The sequence below is a fragment of the Sinocyclocheilus grahami genome, unplaced genomic scaffold (assembly GCF_001515645.1).
Source record: "Sinocyclocheilus grahami isolate Dianchi unplaced genomic scaffold, SAMN03320097.WGS_v1.1 scaffold215.1, whole genome shotgun sequence".
Classification (NCBI taxonomy): domain Eukaryota; kingdom Metazoa; phylum Chordata; class Actinopteri; order Cypriniformes; family Cyprinidae; genus Sinocyclocheilus; species Sinocyclocheilus grahami.
In genome coordinates, this window is record NW_015505394.1 from 435,474 (window position 1) to 458,572 (window position 23,099).

Genomic DNA, 23,099 nt, shown 5'->3' on the forward strand with positions numbered 1-23,099 from the left:
CAGAAAGTCTCTGGGTTTCAGATGACAATTGCCCTGATCCAGGAAAACCTGACACGGCTGGTGCAGCCTATTAACAATACGAGAGGGGGTGGGGTTGAGAAATGCAGAGTCATAGGAAACTCAATTTTGCCAATCTATCATAGATGTGTGAGAGGTGGACATAGACACATATTCAAAGTCACAGTCACGTTGCAGGCGAACACACATGTACAGTCTACTCTCATTTATGTATCTTTCTCAATGTGGGACAGTGATGCATGTCACTCTTGTCACTCTCATCACCCTGTCACTGTTAATTGATGTGTATCCCAGCAGTTGTGGAGCTGGCAGACCCCTCGTGTTTCTTTCTGGAGCTGTCCTTCCTGTTGTCTCTCTAAAAACTGCAATGCAGAAGAGACTCCGGACCCCAAATAACACAGCCTAACAACCTGAACCCACATTTACAGCTCAGAGAGAGGGAGGAGGAGGGAGGAAAGGAGCAGAGATAGAAGGGGCGAGAGGAAGGAAGGGAGGGACAGGCAGTCAGCCAAGGAGGGGAAAAGTTGAGCATGAGCCAGATTTGAGCAGATTTTTCAAAGAGAGAGAGGAGGGGGGGCTGCTGTTGAACAGACTAGCTGCAGTTGTCCTCAGACCTCTAGTGCTTCAATGCTCTTCACTTCTGTTTTACCGGCTGGATTGCGCGTGTCCCTTAAAAGGTGTGTCGGTGAGAGTGTGTGTATGTGTGTGTGTGTGTCAGAGGGTGTTCGTGTGCGTGTCTGAGCAGAATTGGGACCAAAGCACTGCGGATTTGTGTGCAGCATATTCTGTGGACCGATGCCCTCTGCTTCTCCAAACAGGACACACTGATTTACCTGCTTAACAAAGGTACGGCACAGACACACACACACACTGACTCAACCAGACACAAAAACATGCAAATTGAGTCATTTGTAAACATTTTGGTTGGTTTTTCATAGTCAGAAATGTATGTATATATTATAATGCTGAAGAATGGACTTCATGCACAAATACAAAAGTTCAGTGTGTTCATCTTTACAGTAACCGCATTCAGAACCAAGATATGTGAGATCTTTTGTGCTTCTTTGTACTTGTAATATGTTATATATGTGTATATTTATATTTTATTAATATAATTAATACAATTATAATGTAATATTATTACATTATATTTAAAGATATTTTATTAATATATTTTAACAAATGTAATAATAATAATGTTTATTAGTAGTAGTAGTAGTGTCAGTTTAGATCAAATTGGACCAAGTTAATAAATATACATAAAAAATGTTTTTTAATAAAACTAGTTACTAGTAGTTATTAATATTATTATATAGTATACATAAATATATTTTATTAGTATATTTTATTATATATGCATATATATAATTTTTTATTATATATCAATGTATAATTAGCTTTGTTGAGAGATTAAGAAATATTCATATACATTTTTTTTATTAATATTGTTTATAAATACATGGTTTGTATATTTACTAGTTTGCATGCATGCTGTAGAGACTTACATCCAAACCAGCTTACAGTAAATTGCTTTGAAACTTGCTGACTTAAGTATATTCTGTCAGCTGATCTCTCTTGTTGATATTACAGCAGATAGGGTTATAGTTAATGTGGGATCACTTTTTTATAAGAGAAATTGTGGAGTGTTTTATGTCTCTATGTACTTTGTAAGTCTTGCTGCCCTCTGTTGGAGAATTTTTCTGATCAAAATAAATTGCTCTGAAGAGGTTTTGAAGCCAGATAGACTTTATTAACAAGATAAGGCCAAGTTATGGTTTGCAAACGATAACTCCAGAATCTCGTTATTCACATATATTAACTGAAGCTGTTCAAAAGATTTGTATTTTTAGACAAGGTATCTTTTACCATATATGAACTTCTGAAGGGTGATCAATAACATCAGGTATTTCTAGCTCCTATTTTCAGTGTCAAGTCCTTTGCCATATATGAGTGTTTTTCAAGTTTTAAATAGTTCACTGTTCTAAGTACACCGCAGTCCTTAGCACACAGTCGTGTAAACAGCACACAGATAGATAATAGATAATGGTAGAATAATTTTCTCTTATGATTGGGCATAATTCTATGCATTATATTGAATCAAGGTCAATGAGTATATTCCACACCTCCTGTTCAAAACTTCCCTTTTTCACAGGTTAGAGGGTAACCGAACAACCAAAAAAACAAAGCCAGATGGAATTCTAGCAACTTCATTTTCCCAGCTGGGCAGATCTTTGTGCTTCCAGGTCTCCTGAGAACTGGACAGGCCTTTAACAGGAGGAATCTTATATTTGATGTTAGGAACGGCAAGCTCCAATTGATCTAGTGCGCAATTGCTGAGAAGTGTAAAGGAGCCTTTGCCACCCAGGCAGCATCTTGAGGAACAAAGAATTCTGGGAAACTGACAAAAGTGGACGTGAACTGCTGAGGAAGGCAGGTGCACGTGACAAAAAGAAGGGAGAAGAAAGTGAAGTGCAGGATGGAGACACAGAGCAGAGGTCGTCTGAGAGGAGTGCCCTCAGAAAGAACTGTGTTCTCTCTTCTGCTCACACTCATCATTGGTAAGACTTGCCTCTACCTCCTCACAATGAAAACATACTGTTGTCAACTATTGTGTTTAGTTATGATTTTTAATGTAAAAAAATAAAAATAAACTTTAAAAACTGTTTTTAAATACAACAGACCAGATGAATTCCTATTCTTGTCAGAGAGTTGTTTACGGCAAGTACCAAGTCTATACTGTACTAATATTTCATACTGAAAATTCATATTGAATCAGTGAGTCTATGCAGTTCTCTGATGTCCTAAAAACAGACACACACGCAGCTCCTAATGTTGCATTGCAGAGCTGCTGTAGCATAAAGTGTTTAAGTCAGCATTAGTTTAGTGGCTCAAATTTCTGAGACATATTTGCCTCTGACAACGAAACTACGCTCCGGAAACTGTGTTCAGACTTATAATTTGCTCTCCTTCATGTCATATCAAGTCTGACTCAAGACTTTCTTTCTGATTGTTAAAATGTTCACAAGTGTTTTATCATTTAAGTTGGGCCTTGCATATCACACTGCATTTGTACTTGAATATGGGATGACATGGTTCTGAGGAGCTTGCTTTTAGTTTGCAAGTTCAAATTTAGTTTGTCAGTTATGGTAGCATATTTTGGTTGTGAATAATGACAGAGATTTATGTGTGCGAGAGCTGTGAACGGGCATCCCGTGCTGCTCTAGAGAACATACTTTGGACCACCACAGACTAATGGAAGATGAGACTTGCAGTAATGTAAGGAGTTTTGTTTCATGGCTGGTAAAGGGGAGTATCACAGATTGTTATTGGTGCTGAGTTAATCACAGAAAACAAGGGACTGAAGATCCCATTAAATAGGCTCTCGAATCAAGTATGTCTGACTGTTTGAGTCAAACTTTGCTTAAGACTCTTTCAAATGTTTTTCATCATATATCAGTTTCAAAGTATCTGGGCTGTTTTATCTTCATTCATTTAACACAGCAGCTCTGTATTCTATAGTAAATAAAAAATAGTTTTGTTTCTCCTAACGTATTTTGGGAGATTTGTTACCGAGAATCATTAAGTCTCATGAGACTGATTCCTCATCAATATTTATTCAATTAAATGCTTAGTCTGGGGTGCAGCAGCAGGCTACGTTTCTGTAACGGAAGTACAAAGTCTCTTAGAGAACATGATGACAAGCATGTTGATTAAATCACCATTGAATACAGTGTTTTCACAATCACTCGTTTCCTTGTTTAAAATACCTCTCATGAAAGGGTACAGTTGATTGGTAGGACCTCTTCACTGCTTATGCAACGTCTCGAGTAACACAGCAGTGTAAACTCAGCACTCTCACACCAGCACATGTTTATTCTGTCACATTGCATGCCAAGCAAACTTCTGGACACTTGACGTCAGAGAGCCCAGGTGTGTATGGAAGCTCGCCCTATATCCTGCTTATTTCTCATCTACAATGGTAGGCCTACATACAGTATGTAAATGTGTACAATATATACATTTATAGGTGTTGCATATTCTGTATATAGGAACTTTCAATATCCAGACACACAGTTTCCCTGTTAGCTTGCAGAATTGCATTCAAACTGATACAGTGCATGTACCATGAATATCAACAAATTGTACCTCACAATGAAACAAGAAAACATGTATATAATTAATTCACTCATTAAATTATGCCTCTTATGTGTTTCACAGTAATAGAAGACGATAAAAGTTATAGTAAACGCCTAGAACAGAAAAAGTTAAATATAGATGGCTAAAAATGCTGTGCACATGAAACAGTATCTCTGTAGAACCACATATGAAATGTGAAAGCTGTTATATGAACCTTGCTAAACTACATGCTGACATATTCAAATATTATTGTGTCTTATATGTATTATTTGCATAATTTATATTATGTATTCATTTAGTTGCATTTTTACTATTATTATTTTATTAAAAGTTATTTCATTGTTCAATATATTAATGCATTTGGTAGACACTTTCTAAACCTCGATTGAAAATGAATGAGTTGTTTGGGTTGTTGAGAGGTTTCATACTTGACCAGTTATATTTATTGGCACTACAAAGTCTCAGAAAGTTTTATGCATGATTTATTTTTCTTAACATGTCTGGGTGCTGAAATGATCACTGTGTCAACCACTAAAAGTTAACATATGTTCACAGTTCAAGTTTATTTGTATAGCGCTTTTCACGATACAAATCGTTGCAAAGCAACTTTACAGAAAATTACGTTTCTACAATATTTAGTAGCATCTTATGAGTGGTGACTGTCAGTTAATGTACATATGGCAGAAATGTACGGAAAATCAATTAAAGACATAATCAAACAGACGATGAACACTATTAACAGCAATTATTATACGATGCAATCAAACTTATAGCAAAATTTGGTAGTAATTAAAATAATGCGGTGTGGCATAGTAGATAAAACTCTGGGCTAATAACTAGAAGGTTGTGAGGTAAAAGCCCTTTGATTCATGAGAGAACTGCAACATTACCTTTATGTGAGAAAGCAAGAGAGAATAAATGGGAACGGGTGCATTGTATATGTGTTTGTGCATATGTCAGTTTGCCATTAATCTTAATGGACTTTTGATAGATTTGCGTCTCTCTCTTCAGGTTTCGATAGTGTCACTGACTACATAGGAACATTTCATTTCATGTTTTCCATCTTCATCTGCTTTTTTTCTTCCTATTTCAGGCATGTGTTGCGTTCATGCTCTGGAGATGTCTACTGGTAAGATTCCATTTCTGGAAGCAGTGAACGGCAGCACAGTCCTTCTGCCCTGCACCTATGCCAGCTGTATTGGGATCACTAACCTCTACTTCAAATGGGAGTTCAATGATAATGGCACCATGCGTAAGGTAACAGATATTCAGTTTAATAATTATGGGATACTCAAATTTATTCCACTAATGTAGAATACACTAGAATAGAATAGATGTTACCACACAACAACAACCAAAACATTTCATCTTAGGCCTACTAAACAACAAACAGTCTTGTTGGGGGGTTCAAAAGTCTGAGACCACATTGAAAATTTGGGATTTAAAATCTAATTTAAACCTGGAAATAAAGTTTTCGGAGTTTCTCTGTTCTTGTATTTTTCTGTTAAATATGCATCTCTGCTATTTTTGGTTACTAATCAAATAAGTATCTCTGCGGCACTGATCACATGAACTGCTTTACACTGACGGTCGAATGTTCGCGCCATCCAGCGGTCAGACATTTTGAAATCTCGTATTCACACCGCGGCCTCGCACTCGCTGTTATACAAATGCAGCTGGCGCCATCCTGCGTCTCTCAGTTATCTATTGTAGTTACAATGACTTCAGAGGAGTTCAGTGTATTTACTGTTTTGCTGCAATGTTCGCCTTGTCACTACCGATTGTTTTATATGTTGTGGTAGACTTTTTTTCTTAGCAGGAGCTTTTGGATAATATACAAAATGTTCATTCAGTATTTCATGTCAATATATTTGGTAAGTGGCCGTGTAATAATCTCGATAATACACAATAGGCTAAACCCCTTCAGGCGTCCTCCACGTTTATTTTTTCTATAATTAACTGCTCAATGTGGATTATCCTTTACCTATCTAACGTGTTCAGTTATACATGAACACCATGTAGACCTAGCAGGACACTTTTCACACTGTATTCAGCTTTTATTTACTTAAGACAACATCCAAAACATAATTTAACAATAAAATGAGTTACTGTTGCTAAGTCTAACATTGATTGGATAGAAATATAAATAGAAACCCTTACTTTATCTTGAGCTGGTTTTGTATGCCTTCAAGGGCACTTGAAGTGGAAGGGCAGCAGTTCTTACAAATCATTCCATCGACTTGATATTGTTTCTCAGTGTCATATTCTGTGTATTCTTTCAAGTAACAAAGATAGTAACATCACTACAGACTTCAAAGTCAAAGAGAACAGTCTGAGTTAAGGATATTGTAAAATGGAGTGACAATTTAAGATATAGGCATTTGCACTGCAGTATTGATAGTCTCAAAGGCAAAAACACATATCTAGAGCCAGTGTTAGTTGTACTTTACATATGCTCAGTTTAACATTAATAACTGACAGTTCTCTTTCCCAATCAGATGGCTGATTCTGTAATTCCAACGGATAATGTGGAGCCAAATAAAGTAAACATTTGCCGTGAGAGGGTGGAGTATGTTGGCTCCAGTAAAGGAAATAACATCTCCATCCTGCTTTGGAATATAACATTTGAGGATGCAGGCGTCTACACCTGCTTTGGCAAAAACCCCAAAGAGAAGGGCAAGAATCACAGCGCCATTTTCACTCTATATGTAGTAGATGAACGTAAGTGTTGCAGGGTGGGAAGAGAGAGAATGATACATGAACATCACATTTCAAGGTCATTATTCAAATAACTATATGCCTTTTTCTCCTCTCTCATTCCCTTTTTGTTGTATTCTCTGGCTATCCCATTCTCAGTAAGGAAGGTTGATAACACACTCACCATCATCATTGCTTCCTGTGTTGGTGGATTCATCGCTTTGTTAATGGCCTTCATGCTGCTAAAGAACCTCACTCTGTTCGTTCTCGCAAAGATTGAGGAAAAAAAGTGAGTTCATGGCAAATTGTAGGATGTACACATGAGCATATATTAGACTAGAACGATTCAGATTTCCTGTACCCTTTTCCAGATTTGGACCATGTCATTGCTTGACAATAAATATAAATGATAAAATAATTGATGAATTAATATGCAAGTAGTTGTAGTAGTATGTATAATATGTATGGTTTATATATATAATCTCCCTCTCGTTCTGCCCATTTCTTTCTATGTTTTTTTCAGTAAGGAGTGCCTTGTCACCTCCTCAGGGATTGATAACACAGAGAACGGTCTGTCGGGCTCCAAATCTACACCAAAGAAAGCATGACAGCGTGCAACCAAACAGAGTCACACATGCACGTGAAAACATGGATCAGCCATCAAGCTATGCCCTCTCTGTTAATTTACATCCGTGTTTACAAATGCTATACTTTTGTTTTTTATGTATATATATATATATATATATATATATATATATATAGCAATGATAGTATTAAACAAATGTGAAATTTTCATTCATACATTCATAAAGGATGATGTTCATATGACTTATTTTTAGTTGATGCATAAACACGGATATGAATAAAACGAGGGGCATAAGGTATTTCTGCATATAATAAATTTATATATGCGTTTAAATATGCACCACACATGCAGCCTCATGCACTTTAGTTTCTTGGCCCACACCGAATCTGTGGGCTGTACTTATTCTTATGATAGAAAAATGAAATATTTTCTTCAATAATGCTTGAGACAGGGATAAATGTAGCTATGCTATTTATTTAGTTCAATATATATATATATATAGAGCAATGATAGTATTAAACAAATGTGAAATTTTCATTCATAACCTTTCCAAGGATGATGTTCATATGACTTATTTTTAGTTGATGCATAAACACGGATATGAATAAAACGAGGGGCATAAGGTATTTCTGCATATAATAAATTTATATATGCGTTTAAATATGCACCACACATGCAGCCTCATGCACTTTAGTTTCTTGGCCCACACCGAATCTGTGGGCTGTACTTATTCTTATGATAGAAAAATGAAATATTTTCTTCAATAATGCTTGAGACAGGGATAAATGTAGCTATGCTATTTATTTAGTTCATTGAACTGGACTGTAAAACTGTGAAGAGCCCATGCCCTCACATCTACAGTAGGTGCCTGACTAAAATAATTGTGAAAGGAGTACAGGTTTCTTGTGTTAAAAAAATGCAGTCCTTTTTGTCAAATGGCCATTGACTTTGAAAAATATATGTTGTAGAAAGGTCAGTTATGCAACAGAGAAATTTGTTTAGAGGGACACTAGTGATTTGTATTGTTTCACTCACAGAGACAGACTCTCATAGCTGGTTAATCAAACTGCATGTTTTAATGCAGTACCTCTGAATAGAGCCAAAAAAAAATAAAAATCAGCAGAACTCTGATTGTAATAAGCATGAAGGGAGAATTAGGCCTTATTTTAACAGTCTTGAGTCCAGTTCAAAATAAACCTCATTACCGTTTTTGCTTGAAAATAAAACACAGGTGCCTGTTAATGCTTCTGTCGCCACCTTTTGGCGAGGATGACTGAATCAATGCAGAACATTATAATGCAAAAAAAAAAGAAAATGCCGCAAAATCGCAAAAGCCACCAAACAGTAAGTAAATACAAGCTAATGAATGATACTTGACAATCTGTAGAAATCCGCATCCTCTTAGAGAAAACCCTGAATGAAACCGAAAATGCTGCTTCAAATAATTTCCAATGCATTATAGCATGTGTTAAATGCCAGAAGTTTTAGGGGTACATGGCTGACTATAACAGTAGAAACATTGTATGTAATGCTTTTTTATATACTGAAAGAAAATTGTCACATACTGAACATAAATAGCATCAGCTTTGAAACTAAAAATAGCTTGGTGAATTTCCATGCTATTCAAAATATGAATACCAAAAAGGAAAAAAAAAATTATATATATATATATAACCTTTCGATGCAAACATACTTTGACCTGAAAACCATGCAACTCACCCTATGACATAATGAAAATGCAATATTTAAAGGCAATAAACTCAATCATACAGTCATGCAAAACAACTAACTAAATGATAACGGTATATATATCATCTAAATATAGATTTAATAATCAAGACATGACTGGATATAGGTCTCACAGATTTTCAGAAGTTTAGCTAATAAGCATTTCAAACTTTCACGTGAGGGATTCAGGGAATTCAGAGGATATCAGAGAAGGGGCTGACGTCAAGCAAGTCTGCTCATTCAATTAGAAATGAAATAACATTAATAAATAGATAATGTCCCAATAATCTGTTATTAAAACTACAGAGGTGCTGTACAAAACATCAACTCTAAATGACCGATGGCAGATTATCCTGTCATTTAAAAAGATATGTTACCTCTTTTAGTAAAATATTATTTAGTGAGATATCTTGCTTGATGTTGGTCACGAAATACACGTAAATCTTCCTTGAAAAAAGCTGCTTGTTTTCAGTGCCAAAAGGAGTTAACTCCAGATAAACAGTCTAGTCTAGATTTGTAAACTCAGATTGTGGATTTGTTCATTAGAACTATAGAGCACAAAAACAGTCTAGGAGAAATCTGGTAAATTAATATAGTATTTGGACCTGAAAAATCTATAAGCAGTGTATACTATACAGTATAGCCAGTAGCTCTCCTTTCATACCCATGTGTAACATCACTAAGTGTCTATTGTAACAGCATTTATGTTTATACTATTATTTTTTTTTCATTTGGAAACAGTATATTTTCTTTAACATTGCAAGGGTGTAGTTGAAATGATTGCAATTCAGTTTGATGATGTCATTGATGCTCAGGTTTTTTTTTTTATCATCTTGTGAGTGCACACAGATCAGTAAAGCAATACACATTCAGAGGACTCTAGCTTCTTTTAATAAGAGAAATATTGGAACGGTACATTCATACATTTTCAAAGCACTTATACTACCTCTTATTCAGACATTTTCATCATACTGTTGTGCTAAACTTACACTTAATATTTCTGCATTTAACATTAAGATTTTGGAAGAGTCAAGGATTTTTCAGGTTGTTCAAAAAGATTTTGATATTTTTCCTTGTAATTTGGCTTCAGGATCTTTGGTCTTCTAATTAATATTATCTTTGCTGTCTTCGTTTTATTAATGCACTATTAACAACATACCGCACCAGTTTTGGTTGGATTATTATTTGTCAGGCTTGGCGGTAGCCATGGCCTAATTTTTCAACCAAACCACAGACTAATATGACAGTTCAAAGGGGAAGTTTTCACCATTATTTGAATTGAAAGTTTTTCCTAAAAAGCTGTATTTCTCTGTAAATATATCTCATGTTGTGGTATTGGAATTTGAAGTAAATTTCTGTCTGACACCTCACAAACACCTATGGCCAAAAACAATTATCTTGATGGTGGTGTGTGTCTGTTCACACTTATGTGAAGCTTTCTGCAGTGTTGAGGGCAGCTCACCTGTGGAAAACTAGAATGGAGGAAATGCCAGATACAAAAGCAGTAATAGAGAATGTGGGAGAAACCAATTAAAATGTGGATTGCTGGTTTGAATTCATTCAGTTACTCTGTTTATCCTTTAAATCACTCAGACGGATGGTAACGTATCTTAAATTGATACACCCAAACTTGTTGCTTTTGAATAAAATTCGATGTGCAACTTCTGTAAAATGTACAACTTCTATAAATGTTGTTTTTACAGTAATTTGCATGCAAATTGTACAGTGTTAAAGCATCAGAGTACCACTGCAGCTATGTTTAAAAAAATAAAATAAAAAAAGAAGCTGGATCAGATACGTTCAGATGCTTTACGAACACTGAGCTACACCAGACTGTTGAGACAAATGTAAAACCAAGGAGAATAGAGGCCTCAAGGACTCAAGCCCACAGAGTCAGAAGGAACAATGCCTTGGAGGAGTTATGGTTTGGAAAATGACTAACTTGGAATTTACTTCAATCCAGATCTACAGACAGTAGACATTGTTTGACATCAGTCCCTGTAAAACATGCTGTATCATAGATGGTCCACTCAGCCCACAATCCAGAATTCCATTGTTTCCTTAAGCCAGTGTGCAGGCCTGTTATTCCCCATTGGATTGCACAGTCATGCATATTAGATTTCTTTATTATAAGCAGCAACTAAAATAAAATGTTTTGGATAAAATAAAGGTTGTGATGTGTGCTGGACTGGTAAATGAATCAAGTAAGAGCTTTGTTTTAATTTATTTATTTAGCTTTCTAAATGCATTTGGTTAGAAAAAAAATTAAAACACTTGGAGTACTTTAGCTTTACAATGAGCATACAGTATTGACTGGAAAACTGCCATAATGCGACTAGTGAGACTAAAAAAAGCATGATGTTTTGATATAATATTCGTGTTAAATTAATCAAATTAATTATAAAATGTATCAATATCCAGATTCAAGAACGTAGATTTCTGTAGTAACACTGAGGTGATTTGTTGTCTTTCCTCTTGTGTCACAAAAGCATGAAGTGATGTGTCCATGGTTCACCTTCTCATGGACGTCTCTGAAACATGACATTCAGTCTGGAAATATATTTTCCTTTCTTATATATTAATGTGCACAATCAAGTAAAACATACCTTCATTACAGTGTAGATCCAGTTGAGAAGTTGACTAACATCCGTGTAAACGCCAGGTTTTCCATCCCGTGCACAGCCCACTCCCCAACTCACTATACCCATTAACTGCCAACGAGATGACAGGTACACCAGTGGACCCCCACTGTCCCCCTGAAAAAGAGAATACTTTAAAGTGATGATGCGATTTGGAAATTGCTTTTTTTCTGGATACAAAGACAATTATATCTCTCTCTTCTGAAGGGGAGCCTGCATTTGATGTTACCTGACACGCATCTATGTTTCCGTCGAAGAATCCAGCACAAAGCATTCTGGGAGTTATGGCAGAACCATAAACAGAGGGCTTGGAACACTCTGACCTGTCAATCAGTGGCACTGAAGCTTTCTGCAGCACAGAGGGCAGCTCACCTGCGTAAAATGAGAATGAGGAAATGCCAGAGACAAAACAATATAAAGGTTGTGGGAGAAACTGAACAAAAGGAGGATTGCAGATTTAAAGATAGAGGTTCACAATCCTGCCTTATTTGAGTTACCAATTATCTATTAAGTGACAAAGCCCCTTCCTCTTACCTTTCTCCTTTAACAATCCCCATCCAGTCACCACAAGCATCTCCTTCACAGACAGCTGGTGTGGGGGTAAACAAACTGGCAAGATCGATTCTAAGGATAGACAGAAAATAAGACCTATAGCCAATGATATTTATTTGTGCCTTTTGTTCTATGATAAACCTTACAAACCACTGACCTCACTACAACTACTGACACTACTGCTTTAGAGTACTAGGATGCTAGAGTAATGACACATTGAGACTTCTCAAAAGAACCAAGTTAAAAATAACCAAAGCATACTGTAAGTGATCATGGTTTATGTTTTAGAATATGCCATACGTTATGGGCCACCTTTATTTTCTTCGTCTTTTTGGAGCACTATGAACCATGTACCGCCTTTGATTGGGGGATTGACATTAAAATGTCAATCTAGCAGCAAAGGAGGGAAAACTAGGAAAAATAGCTGTAGATGCTGAAGTGGGACTATCAACTTGAAAGGTCCCTCTTACATAATCAAGCAATTTATATAATCATACAATCATCGTAAAACTCTGATGTAAGAGAGTAGCTCATCAGAATGGATAAATGAAATACTGTACCCCCAACAGTGACAGGCCAGGTGAGTTTTAGCATGGCGATATCATAGTCATTACTCAAGCGGCTGTAGTAACTGTGGACAACAATCATCTCTATGCTGCCAACACCCCTGGATGCAGCCACTTGGGTCTGACCCAACACCACGGTCCATCGTCTCAGCTCCCGTGTCTGGCTAAGAGTTTGTTTGTGTGTGTGAGAAAGATGCAGCAAGTCACAAAACAACATCCAAGTGAACCAACTGAACCATAGTCATTCATTTAAACAAGTAAAAATGTTTCTTATTGTAAAGAGAGGAATTTTATTCAAAAGCAACTGGTTTAGGTTTACCCATTTGAGACATTTCATTAGTCAACTGAATTATTTAAGGGGAAAGACTGAATTAGACTAAAAGACAAAAATTCTGTTCTAGAACACATCTTACATTTCTGAATGACTTACCCTGTAAAACAGTGAGCAGCTGATATGATCCAGCGCCTGGACAGTAATGCTCCTCCACAAACATGCTGGTGGTTCCACTGAAGACTAACCTGCCACGGCCAGTGTTCGATTTCTGTGTCCACCCCACCAACAATACGGTCCTCTCCCACCACCTCTCCACAGTCTGTATTAACACAGGGGAGACGTTTAGAATCAGACACATGAACAAAGATATTAGTATGCTTCCAAATTCCTTATTCCTGAAAAAAAAAAACTAGAATTTACATTCAAATTTAAATAAGTAGAATTAAAAATGTATTGAAATTTTTTTTTTTTTTAACAAATAGGAAAGTCTGTCATCAACTTTGAACGATGTATGTCTTGTTTCAAAGTTAAAAAAAGCCCATTCATTTTCTATAAGCTTTATACAGTGGGTACGGAAAGTATTCAGACCCCCTTAAATTTTTCACTCTTTGTTATATTGCAGCCATTTGCTAAAATCATTTAAGTTAATTTTTTTTCCTCAAAAAAAAAGCCCATTCATTTTCTATAAGCTTTATATACAGATAGATTTATGGACCATGGTAGAACATGCATAATTTGCTAGAAAGTTTAATGTCTTTCAATTGCAACTCATTAAATTTCACTTCCTGTTATTCCTGTTTAACTCTGTGCACTGTGGCCAATTAAATTCAGATTCCAGCTCATGAATTGAACATACACATCTCAATGGTCTTACCGGAGCAGGACACAGACACCACTGAGCCAGAGAGACATTTGTCACTGTGAGAGAGCACATCATTGTTTCTATATGTAAATGATATGATAATTTGATGTGGAGAATATCACAAATGACCTCATAGCAAGTGTATCTTACCCAACTGAGAGTAAACTCTGGATGTCAGAGTGTGTGGAGTCATTGCTGACTGTAGCAAATGCATTGTGAGAGTTGAAAAGTAGACTCTTCACCGGGACTCGTGTACTTCGTGGACTCCTGTAGTGGAATATTTTCTCAAACACTATAAAGACTGCTGCAATCAATGGGAAGGTGCTCAGATTTCTTAGTTACATAAATATTGCAATATAACAGCACTTATATGTGGTTTTCCAGCTTAGTTTACTAATGGTCATTGGTTATGAACCATTGTACTGTGTGTGCTCTGCTTACGCTGTATAGCCCAGTTGTTCACAGGTTAACCTCGTGTGCTTCGTCCTCCAGTTATCAGCACACACTGTTCTCCATCCATCCTTATTAACAAACACCTGCAGGACCAGTCTCTCCCCCATCAGCCTCACTTCATAAGGAAATATAGATGAATCACATGTTCACCTACAAATTCATCTTTAGTATACTTTAACCAAGGCCAGGGAACAGTAAAAATCTCTCAAAAGTGGTGTAAAAATAAAGGTTATTTATTGGCATCTCTGGTTCCACAAAGAACTTTGAACATCAGTGACACTTTTCCATTTTACAAAAGGTTCTTTACAGTGGAGAAAGGTTAAATACGTACTTGCATAAAGATTCTTATGAATTTTTTAAAACATGTTTATCACAAGATATTTATAAGAAAATAAAAATAGTTCTGTTAAGAACTACTAACTAAAAGGTTATTTTGGGAACCCAAAATTATGTTCTATGGCATTGCAATGGAAAAAAAAAAAGAAAAACAAAAAACTTTATTTTAAGAGTTATTTTAAGTGTGCATAATCACCTGGATGTGTGTCATTGGTCTGCAGTTTGGATACACATGAGATTTCGTCCTCACGGCCTGCACAGTCAGCCTTTCTATCACATACCTTTTCTATTGAAATGAACTTCAGTGAGCCAGAGCAGAAGAAAAACTTGGTATTCACCATCTTAATGGCTGGAAAGTAAACAAACAGAGAGAATTTTCATGAAGAATGTTTTATATTTAGTGGTCAAAGTGATAAAACAATTGTCAAAGTGATAAGCATTACAATGAAGAAAATGAATGATGGCAGAAAAGGAGAATAATATGGCAAAAGATTCTTACTAAAGTACAACCCCACTATTAAGGTTGCTAGTATGACTAGCACACAGCACACAGTGATAACGGCCAATCTCCAGCGTGCTCTGCTCTCCTCAGTCCTCAGTGTGCTTAATTCTCGCCTTCGTTTCAGCTTTAGGGCCATGAGAAACTAGAAATCTAGCCAAATCAGTGGATTTTGCTGGTCCTGTAATTCAATATAGACACGTTGCCCGTTCTTTAACTGTGTGAGACTTCACTAATACTAACAATTTTCTATGGCTAAGTATATTACGAATAGATTTATATGGTATCAGTTTCCTACAGTTCTAATTAGTGAATCATGACTAGCAGCTCACTAGACACTAGCAGTGTTTAGGGACTCCTTAGTTATCACCTTACTTCAGCTGATCTGCATTAACTAATCAGTTGGAGGTAGATTTTGATGAAACTTTGGCTGAATTCAGAACAGCATAGGCCTACTAGTTCTGCCACATGTGGGCACTATGCTAGTATGCATACTATCATTTACAGCAGAAATAGGAGTAGCATGCTAATGGCATTCTCAATTCAGCCTTTTATTTCAAATTAGGTTTAAATGTAATTCTGAAATTTCTAAAATACTTTTTATAATATTAAGTTCAGATAGCGTAATTAACATGGTTAATTTGTCTGCATGATTTAAATACCTTAAATAAGTACAGCAGTAGAGTATTATATTTTTTAATTATTTTTTTGAATGACAAGTGTTGGTTTTTAGTCCACATTTGTCTAAAAATCATCTAAAATACACACCTTGCAGAATAAAAGTGATGACACAAAATACCAAGGTTTTTATACATCAGACACACAACTATAATTGATGCACATTTGCCAGTTTTGTATTAGAAATTTATAAATGGGATTGTGTTTTGTCTGTGACTATGTCTGTTAATGTGATTTTTAATATATTAAATATGTGTCTTATATAAATATATGTGTCTTAATATATTCAACACTCAGATTATCTTGCCTTTATTCTTAAATGTTGTGGTTTATTGGGTGAAATATGATCTATGTGTAAACATACTTGTGTGATGGAGAATAACAGACTGATGGCATCAATTAAACACCAATTTCTACTGTGCCTTCATTTATGATGAAAGCAGTTCATGGACAGTTCTGTTCTCTATTTAATTATCTGCATTACAGTGTTTTTATGGACATGTTGTTAAGAAACTCTGTTTAAAAACCAGTAAAAACCTTGTAAAACCAGTTAAACAGGTGTTAGAGAGAGAGAGAGAGAGAGAGTGAGAAAAAGAAATGAGTTACTACAGTGTGAGTCTGTCCTGCTCTGATGATATAATATTTGTTCTACGTCACTAGCAGGTGCATGACAGAAAATAAATACATAGCTAAAGTACAAGTAGAGTTTTTCTGATCTCCTTATACGGATACTCGCCTATGGAGCACAGACAGGTATGAATACTTTACCGAACAAAATGTTCTCAAACATGGATATATTGGTATATAACAAACATATACATATTTATTTATTGTATTTCAAGTATGTCACTTTTTGTGGGTGGTTTTAAAACAACAGTTGTTTTGTGATTTTGTTAATATATTATTGTGAATGTATTAAGTATCACTTTATGATTCCTGTAATTCTTTTTCTCTTAGTGATCAGCTTGTGTGTAATATTACAGTTGTCTTGGTATTGTGTCCTAATAGTTACCTGTAATAATTATTAACACATATACATTCTAACTTAGAATGTATTAATAGAATTAGTAACCTTATTTGGTTATAAAAAGGAACAGAATTATAAAAAATTAGGCAGATTACATGCGACTAAGTGAATGATTCAGTGTGTAATATGTAAAACGTGTGCCAACTGGATGCTGTTAAAGAGAGAATAAGATCTGTAACATACCATAAGAAGGAAGGGCAGGTTCTAAACCTCACAGATCAAGCCTGGTGAAAAATAGAGAAAAACTGTTTAAAATCAAAATTTACAGCATCATTTATTAGAAGTTGGTCATTGAGAATTATTACAAAATTATAAACAATTTTGTGAAATCTAAATATGGAGAACAGATAAATGTGACTATAAATGCCCGTCACTGTAACTTACAGCCGACCTGACTGACTGATCTTTTTCACTTTAGTATGTTCTGTTGTTTCATAAAAGTCTGTATCACAAAAGACCTGGTTTACAAAAGTATTTTCTGTTGGGTTCAGTACAACATGGAATTTTTTTTAAAAAAGCACTTATGTCTGTGTTTCTGTTACCCTCTTGTAATACTGTACTGCTTATGCAGGAGTGAATATTGTAACCTGTTAATATGGAAACTCAAATAAATATAGGCCTATGCTGCTTTCGTGTGTACCTATATTTGAAAACCAGTTTGTGAATACTAGGTAATGTTAAAAAATGACTCAGAGTAGTATACCAGAAATCACTTTATTTTGTTGTATAGTGCTGGCTCTGATGCTCCGGTACCGTCTTCCTGATGGTAGGAGCTGGAAGAGACTGTGGGAGGGATGGGTGGGGTCCTTCACGATACTGTTGGCTTTGCTGGAGCAAAGCAGCCCATCCGCCTTTCAAAGTTTGAACAGTCAGTTTACAAATACCATCCAGGAGAGCGTTAATATGAGGTAAAAACCAGAAATGTGTATAATTTGCTGCTGAAAAACACTAATTTAACCTACAGAAGACAAAAACACTCCAACAAAAGCACATGAAGCTATAGCAATCAGTGGATGTGTAGCTAATTATATGTTAATGCTAAAGTCTATGCCTTGCAAAACGCTAATTTGCTTAGGTCTTAAGCATGAAGGTCCATCCCTAAACCTAATCTTCAGTGGGGCATAAACAGGATGTACAAAAAAAGTAAAACATTCGAGATTGTACAAATTCATCGGAATCAGCCAGCAAATCAGCAAAACATAAAATTGTTACGAATTGCCACCCAATTGCGCTGGAATATACCTACAGTAGAACACATCTTGTCAGTGTAAACAGTAAACTATTACATTTAATTTAAAAGTGCAATCAAACAATGCGTTTTAAAATCATTTAAATGTTTAAAAACATAAATTAATTAATTAAAATTACTGTAGCATGGCAATGGATAATAAAATTATGAAAACGTATAATGATTCAGTATATTTAGACGCAGAAAGGTGTGAAGAAACACCAAAACTGAAAATGCTCTTGGTCTCTATCATGTGTGTAACAATGTTGATTTAACTGTAGTGTGTCCTGTCCTGGTCAGAAGACTGTGTCCCTGCATTGCAGCAGTGAGTACCCTACACTATTGCTATACATGTTATTGCTGCATGATAATGCTAAGTCTAAACACTCTCTTACTTCCACACTCTCTCCTATTCTTTCTCTGTTTAGAGTGTGGAAAGCCACCAGGATCGAGGATCATAGGAGGGAGTGTGGCTGCTGACGGTCAGTGGCCGTGGCAGGCCAGTCTGCATTTCCAAGGCTATCACACATGTGGAGGAACTCTGGTGGCTCCAGACTTCAAGCTCACTGCTTCCCCAAGTCAGTATACATTACATTAGACAGACTGACAGAAGATTTGATGACTAGTCGACATGTTGGAAACAATATTTTGGCCTGTAATTCTAATTAAGATTAATGAGTACATTAGCAAACAATATCCAAAAAGCATGGATGGATGAACAGATGAATGAATTTGCTCCCCCCCCCCCCCTTCTTAGAGGAACATCCCTCAGTTGCCTAGTAACTGGAAAGGGTAAATTGGTTTGGTGTCCCAGCTCCGGCCTCCCAGCCCATATTATGTCAAGCAAATCATTTGACATGAAAATTATGTCTCAGCGACAAAAAACAGAGATATTGCCTTGCTAAAACTCAGTAAACCTGCCAGTAAGTTTGTACACTTACACAGAATTATGAATACATAACTACTCAAGTACATACAACATATAATACATAACCTTTATGCAAATCATAGTTTAACTGACATAAGTATAGCTACCATACACAGCACTGTCTAAATTACCATAAATATAAAAATCAAAGAGGTACTTCTGACCACTGACATGTTTTGTACATATTGTTAAAGGTATTATACAGCCTGTCTGCCTGCCTGTGTTTGGCCAGATGTTTCCTGCTGTCAAACAGTGCTGGACCACAGGTTTTGGAGTTACCAGGGAAGGGGCAGGTATGTATGTGTATGTATTTTGTTTTTTGAGTTTGAATGTTTTGATTTATGTATTAATAATACTAACCTTTCTCCACGTGTGTGTGTGTGTGTGTGTGTGCACAGATAGTAGTTCCACTTATTTGATGGAGGTCGCAGTAGACCTGATAGACTCAGCTGTGTGTAACTCACCTACTGTTTACGGCGGACGTATCACTGAGCATATGCTGTGTGCAGGAGATCTTAAGAGAGGGAGAGACTCCTGCCAGGTTGGACACACTCGCATGTTCAAAAGCGTACAAATGCTGCCACCTTTCGGTACAACATTATATATTGCAGTTTGAACTTTGTACTCTTTAATATGCTTTTCTAAGGTCATTCAGCATTATTTCTTCTTTTTCAATCTCACTCTCTCTCTCTAGGGCGACAGTGGGGGTCCACTGGTGTGTAAAGCTGATGACAAATGGTATCTCACAGGCGTAACAAGTTGGGGAGATGGCTGTGGAAAACAGAACCGTCCAGGGGTCTACAGTAACGTAGGGCAACTTTTAATGTGGATATATGGCAAGATGCAGGTAAACACACTTTTGCATTTTTACATGCAAACACACATAAAATAAGCATTGTGAGTTCATCATGAGTTAACATACATTATTTATATTGTTTACATTTGTATTTATATTTCCTTAACAAGCAGTCTCTTACCATTCTCTTTGTCTCTTTTCTCTCTCTGTTTCCTTAATTACAGCAACAGCGACCGTGACCTTCTACAACAATGAAGAACAAATCCTCATGTTCTACTCTGCTGTGCAAACATTTTTATGTATCAAGATATATTTTCTCATATTTTAAAGTGACAGTACACAGTAACATGCACTTTTGCAGTAAATATATATTTCTGTAAATTTTTGTAATTAATTATTTAAATCATGAAGATCCAAAAAGGACATGGATTATTACATTACTGTATCTATCTGGGACAAAATACCACAACATTTAAGCTGAACAATTCTCTCTGAAAGCACTGTATATTGTGTATTATATGTACTGAGCAGGTCTACTATTGAGGAGGAACTATTGTTTCCTAGCAATACATGCTACATGTAAAGATTTTCAATAATATTTTAAATTGAATACAGTGGAACAGTTTATTGAACTGAAGTCTCTTTCACTCTGAGAGTAAAGCAGCAGGCTGGGATGGTTTTATTTTAGATTTTTACTGAAAAATAAAACTGTAACACTGTTCTTGAAGACAATTTATTTTCCTTCTAAAAGGTGAAAGTTGGCAGGATCTTTCAACTTAGTCATAATCATTAACTTTAGAAAGAATACCCCACTTGGTCTATTTTTACATGCTGATAGATTTATTTTCCAACTTATTAAAATGAGAGAGAGAGAAAACTCACACCTGATCTGTATGTGGACACTTATTTGAAAACAAGAGTAAACAACTCAAGCAATCTGTTAGATTTATGAATACTCCCACATGAAACTAAAGTGATTAGTTATGTATTTGTCCTACACTTCTTTATGTGTTCTTTAAAAAATGACAGATTAATTTTTAACCACCCACTGAAATAGAACTAACAGATAAACTAACAGTTCTGAATTCTTCTGAAATCTCAATGTAATTTATTCACATAACTTAAAATGTATTAACATGAAAAGTTTACATCACAAAATGTGTGTATATAATTTTTGTATTTTATATCATGAGCTATTTATCTATCTTATATCGGGCCTTCAAAGATTACATTTGTCTCTCGTGGTCTGCTTGTTTCTCAGGTAGCTATACTGACCTTGTCAGCTTATTGCAAGGGTACATTCACCACTGCTCAATGGTTATATTTAAAAAATGGCCCAAAGGCTTGTGTTTATGCACAAGTTTTGAGGTTTATGGGATAAGACATGTCAGAGCGAAGGGTTTGAAGGTCGTTATTTGCAAAGCACACACTCTTTTTTCCTTCCCCATAGGTCTCACTGATTTGTCATTTACAATTCCACCATCAGAGAGTTTAAGGTGTTCCCTGCAAACACTCAAACTCCTCTCTGACTTACACGCTTACACACATATATCACAGTAGTGGACTTTTCAACTCTTGAAAGGAGCTTTGAGATCCTACACCACTGCTAACAATGGGAGTGGGTAAGTTTGATTCAACTTGATAATCAGTATATATGAAAACTAAAACAACTGACTGTGTAGGCATTAAAATGGACTTTAAAAAAATGGATTATATATCACACAACTTAAATAGAGAGTTCACCCCAAAAAATTTGTAAATCTGTCATCATACACTCACCCTCATGTTGTTACAAACCTGTATGACTGACAATTTTTTTTCTCTGCAGAACATAAAAGATATTTTAAAGAATGTTGGAAACAAACAGTTTTGGTTGATTTTTGGTTGAACTATCTATTTAACAAATTGAGACAGGTATTAGAGAAAGCAAGAATAATATTTACACTAGGTTTAAAGTTACCATTATACCCTTTGTGTGTTCTCTTTTAAGAAAAACCTGAGTATTCAGATGCTGATTTCACCTATGGTAAGAACGTCTGATGGTTACTTATACTCCTTCAAATTGAAGTGATGGGACTGTGAAATGATCATTAACACATTTTAAAGTGGATAATGTGAGTGTGAATGTTGTACATTTGTTTGCATCTTATTTTATATATCTCAAACTAAGTAACAGTCCTGCTCTTAACAGCCAGTAAACAAAAGCTAAAATTGTGCTTTACAACTATTAATGCAAAGTTTAAAAAAAAAAAAACTTTTGTGGATATCTTGCTTGTAACTATCTGTGTGTGCGCTTATACCAGATTATGAGTTAATCAGAAGAGGTGGGCTGATCTTTGCAGCTGTTTTGTTCTGCTTGGGCATGGCTATCATATTCAGTGAGTATGTCTAGATTCATGCAATTTACAGCATGTCCTCTCTGCATAGATTACAATAAAAATACCAGTAAACACAGAAATGCACACACACACACCATTTATTTCCTTGCATAATCAAATGTTATCTTCTTTTCTGGCAGGCAAAAAGCTCAACTGTGGAAACAAGGTGTCTGCTAAGTAAGGCACATACAATATTCATACAATAAAAGATAACACACACATACACACATACATTCTCCCTCTCTTACCTCTTGGTGTGTCTTCTCTGTAGGCCTGAAGACAATGGTTATCTTTGACCTCTCCTTCATTAACCTTCACTGTGAGCATGCACATGCATTTACATACAGTGTTACAATTTTAGCAAGCATATTTCTAGTAAGCATCATGTTTTATAAAACAAATATCATAACTTTCTGTCAAGAAAGCATTTTTAAATGACTTTTAAAAGGTTGTCATCTTTCTTACTTTCTTATCTCAGAAACTCTGAATGAATTACAGATTCACAACACATAAAAGTATAGGCTATTTAAAAAATGTTGATGCACAAGATTCCCATTTATTCAATAACCAAATTCCAATTCTCTTGCTCCGTTTTCTGCAGGTTTCATGGTCACTTGTGAAGTTCACACAGAGAAGTTTTTTTTTTGTTTTCCAGATAAATATTGTTAATTTTCATTCAAAATATCTATGTATACTCTCACAATGAAATAAAATCAA

General features: G+C 35.7%; 3 protein-coding genes and 1 long non-coding RNA gene across 6 annotated transcripts; 3 read left to right on the top strand and 1 right to left on the bottom strand.

Moving 5' to 3' along the window:
- The first annotated feature begins 521 nt into the window (after positions 1-521).
- On the top strand, positions 522-7,562 carry LOC107596119 (sodium channel subunit beta-4-like). 3 transcript variants are annotated; one of them, XM_016286747.1, is made up of 6 exons: positions 522-864; positions 2,171-2,576; positions 5,249-5,412; positions 6,654-6,876; positions 7,012-7,141; positions 7,376-7,562. In XM_016286747.1, exons 2-6 carry the CDS (start codon positions 2,495-2,497, stop codon positions 7,458-7,460), a joined length of 684 nt encoding a protein of 227 aa, XP_016142233.1. In that variant the 5' UTR covers positions 522-864; positions 2,171-2,494; the 3' UTR covers positions 7,461-7,562. The 3 variants fall into 3 exon arrangements, with proteins under 3 accessions (XP_016142233.1, XP_016142235.1, XP_016142234.1); XM_016286749.1 differs by having other exon boundaries at positions 7,012-7,145; positions 7,376-7,433; XM_016286748.1 differs by lacking the exon at positions 522-864 and having other exon boundaries at positions 1,862-2,576.
- Positions 7,563-10,238: 2,676 nt separating this feature from the next.
- Positions 10,239-15,717, bottom strand: LOC107596117 (transmembrane protease serine 4-like). The gene is made up of 11 exons (XM_016286746.1): positions 15,348-15,717; positions 15,045-15,197; positions 14,501-14,627; positions 14,210-14,326; positions 14,072-14,115; positions 13,354-13,516; positions 12,918-13,087; positions 12,340-12,429; positions 12,035-12,177; positions 11,773-11,922; positions 10,239-11,697 (listed from the first exon to the last, which is right to left on the bottom strand). The coding sequence occupies exons 1-11, from the start codon at positions 15,484-15,486 to the stop codon at positions 11,686-11,688; spliced, it is 1,308 nt and encodes a 435-aa protein (XP_016142232.1). The 5' UTR covers positions 15,487-15,717; the 3' UTR covers positions 10,239-11,685.
- Positions 15,718-19,489: 3,772 nt separating this feature from the next.
- Positions 19,490-20,049, top strand: LOC107596206 (uncharacterized). The gene is made up of 3 exons (XR_001610339.1): positions 19,490-19,501; positions 19,607-19,749; positions 19,903-20,049. It is a non-coding gene; the product is annotated as an uncharacterized lncRNA (long non-coding RNA).
- A 1,224-nt stretch (positions 20,050-21,273) lies between these two features.
- On the top strand, positions 21,274-23,001 carry fxyd2 (FXYD domain containing ion transport regulator 2). The gene is made up of 6 exons (XM_016286885.1): positions 21,274-21,626; positions 21,995-22,030; positions 22,308-22,382; positions 22,523-22,559; positions 22,654-22,701; positions 22,984-23,001. The coding sequence occupies exons 1-5, from the start codon at positions 21,617-21,619 to the stop codon at positions 22,676-22,678; spliced, it is 183 nt and encodes a 60-aa protein (XP_016142371.1). The 5' UTR covers positions 21,274-21,616; the 3' UTR covers positions 22,679-22,701; positions 22,984-23,001.
- Positions 23,002-23,099: the final 98 nt, after the last annotated feature.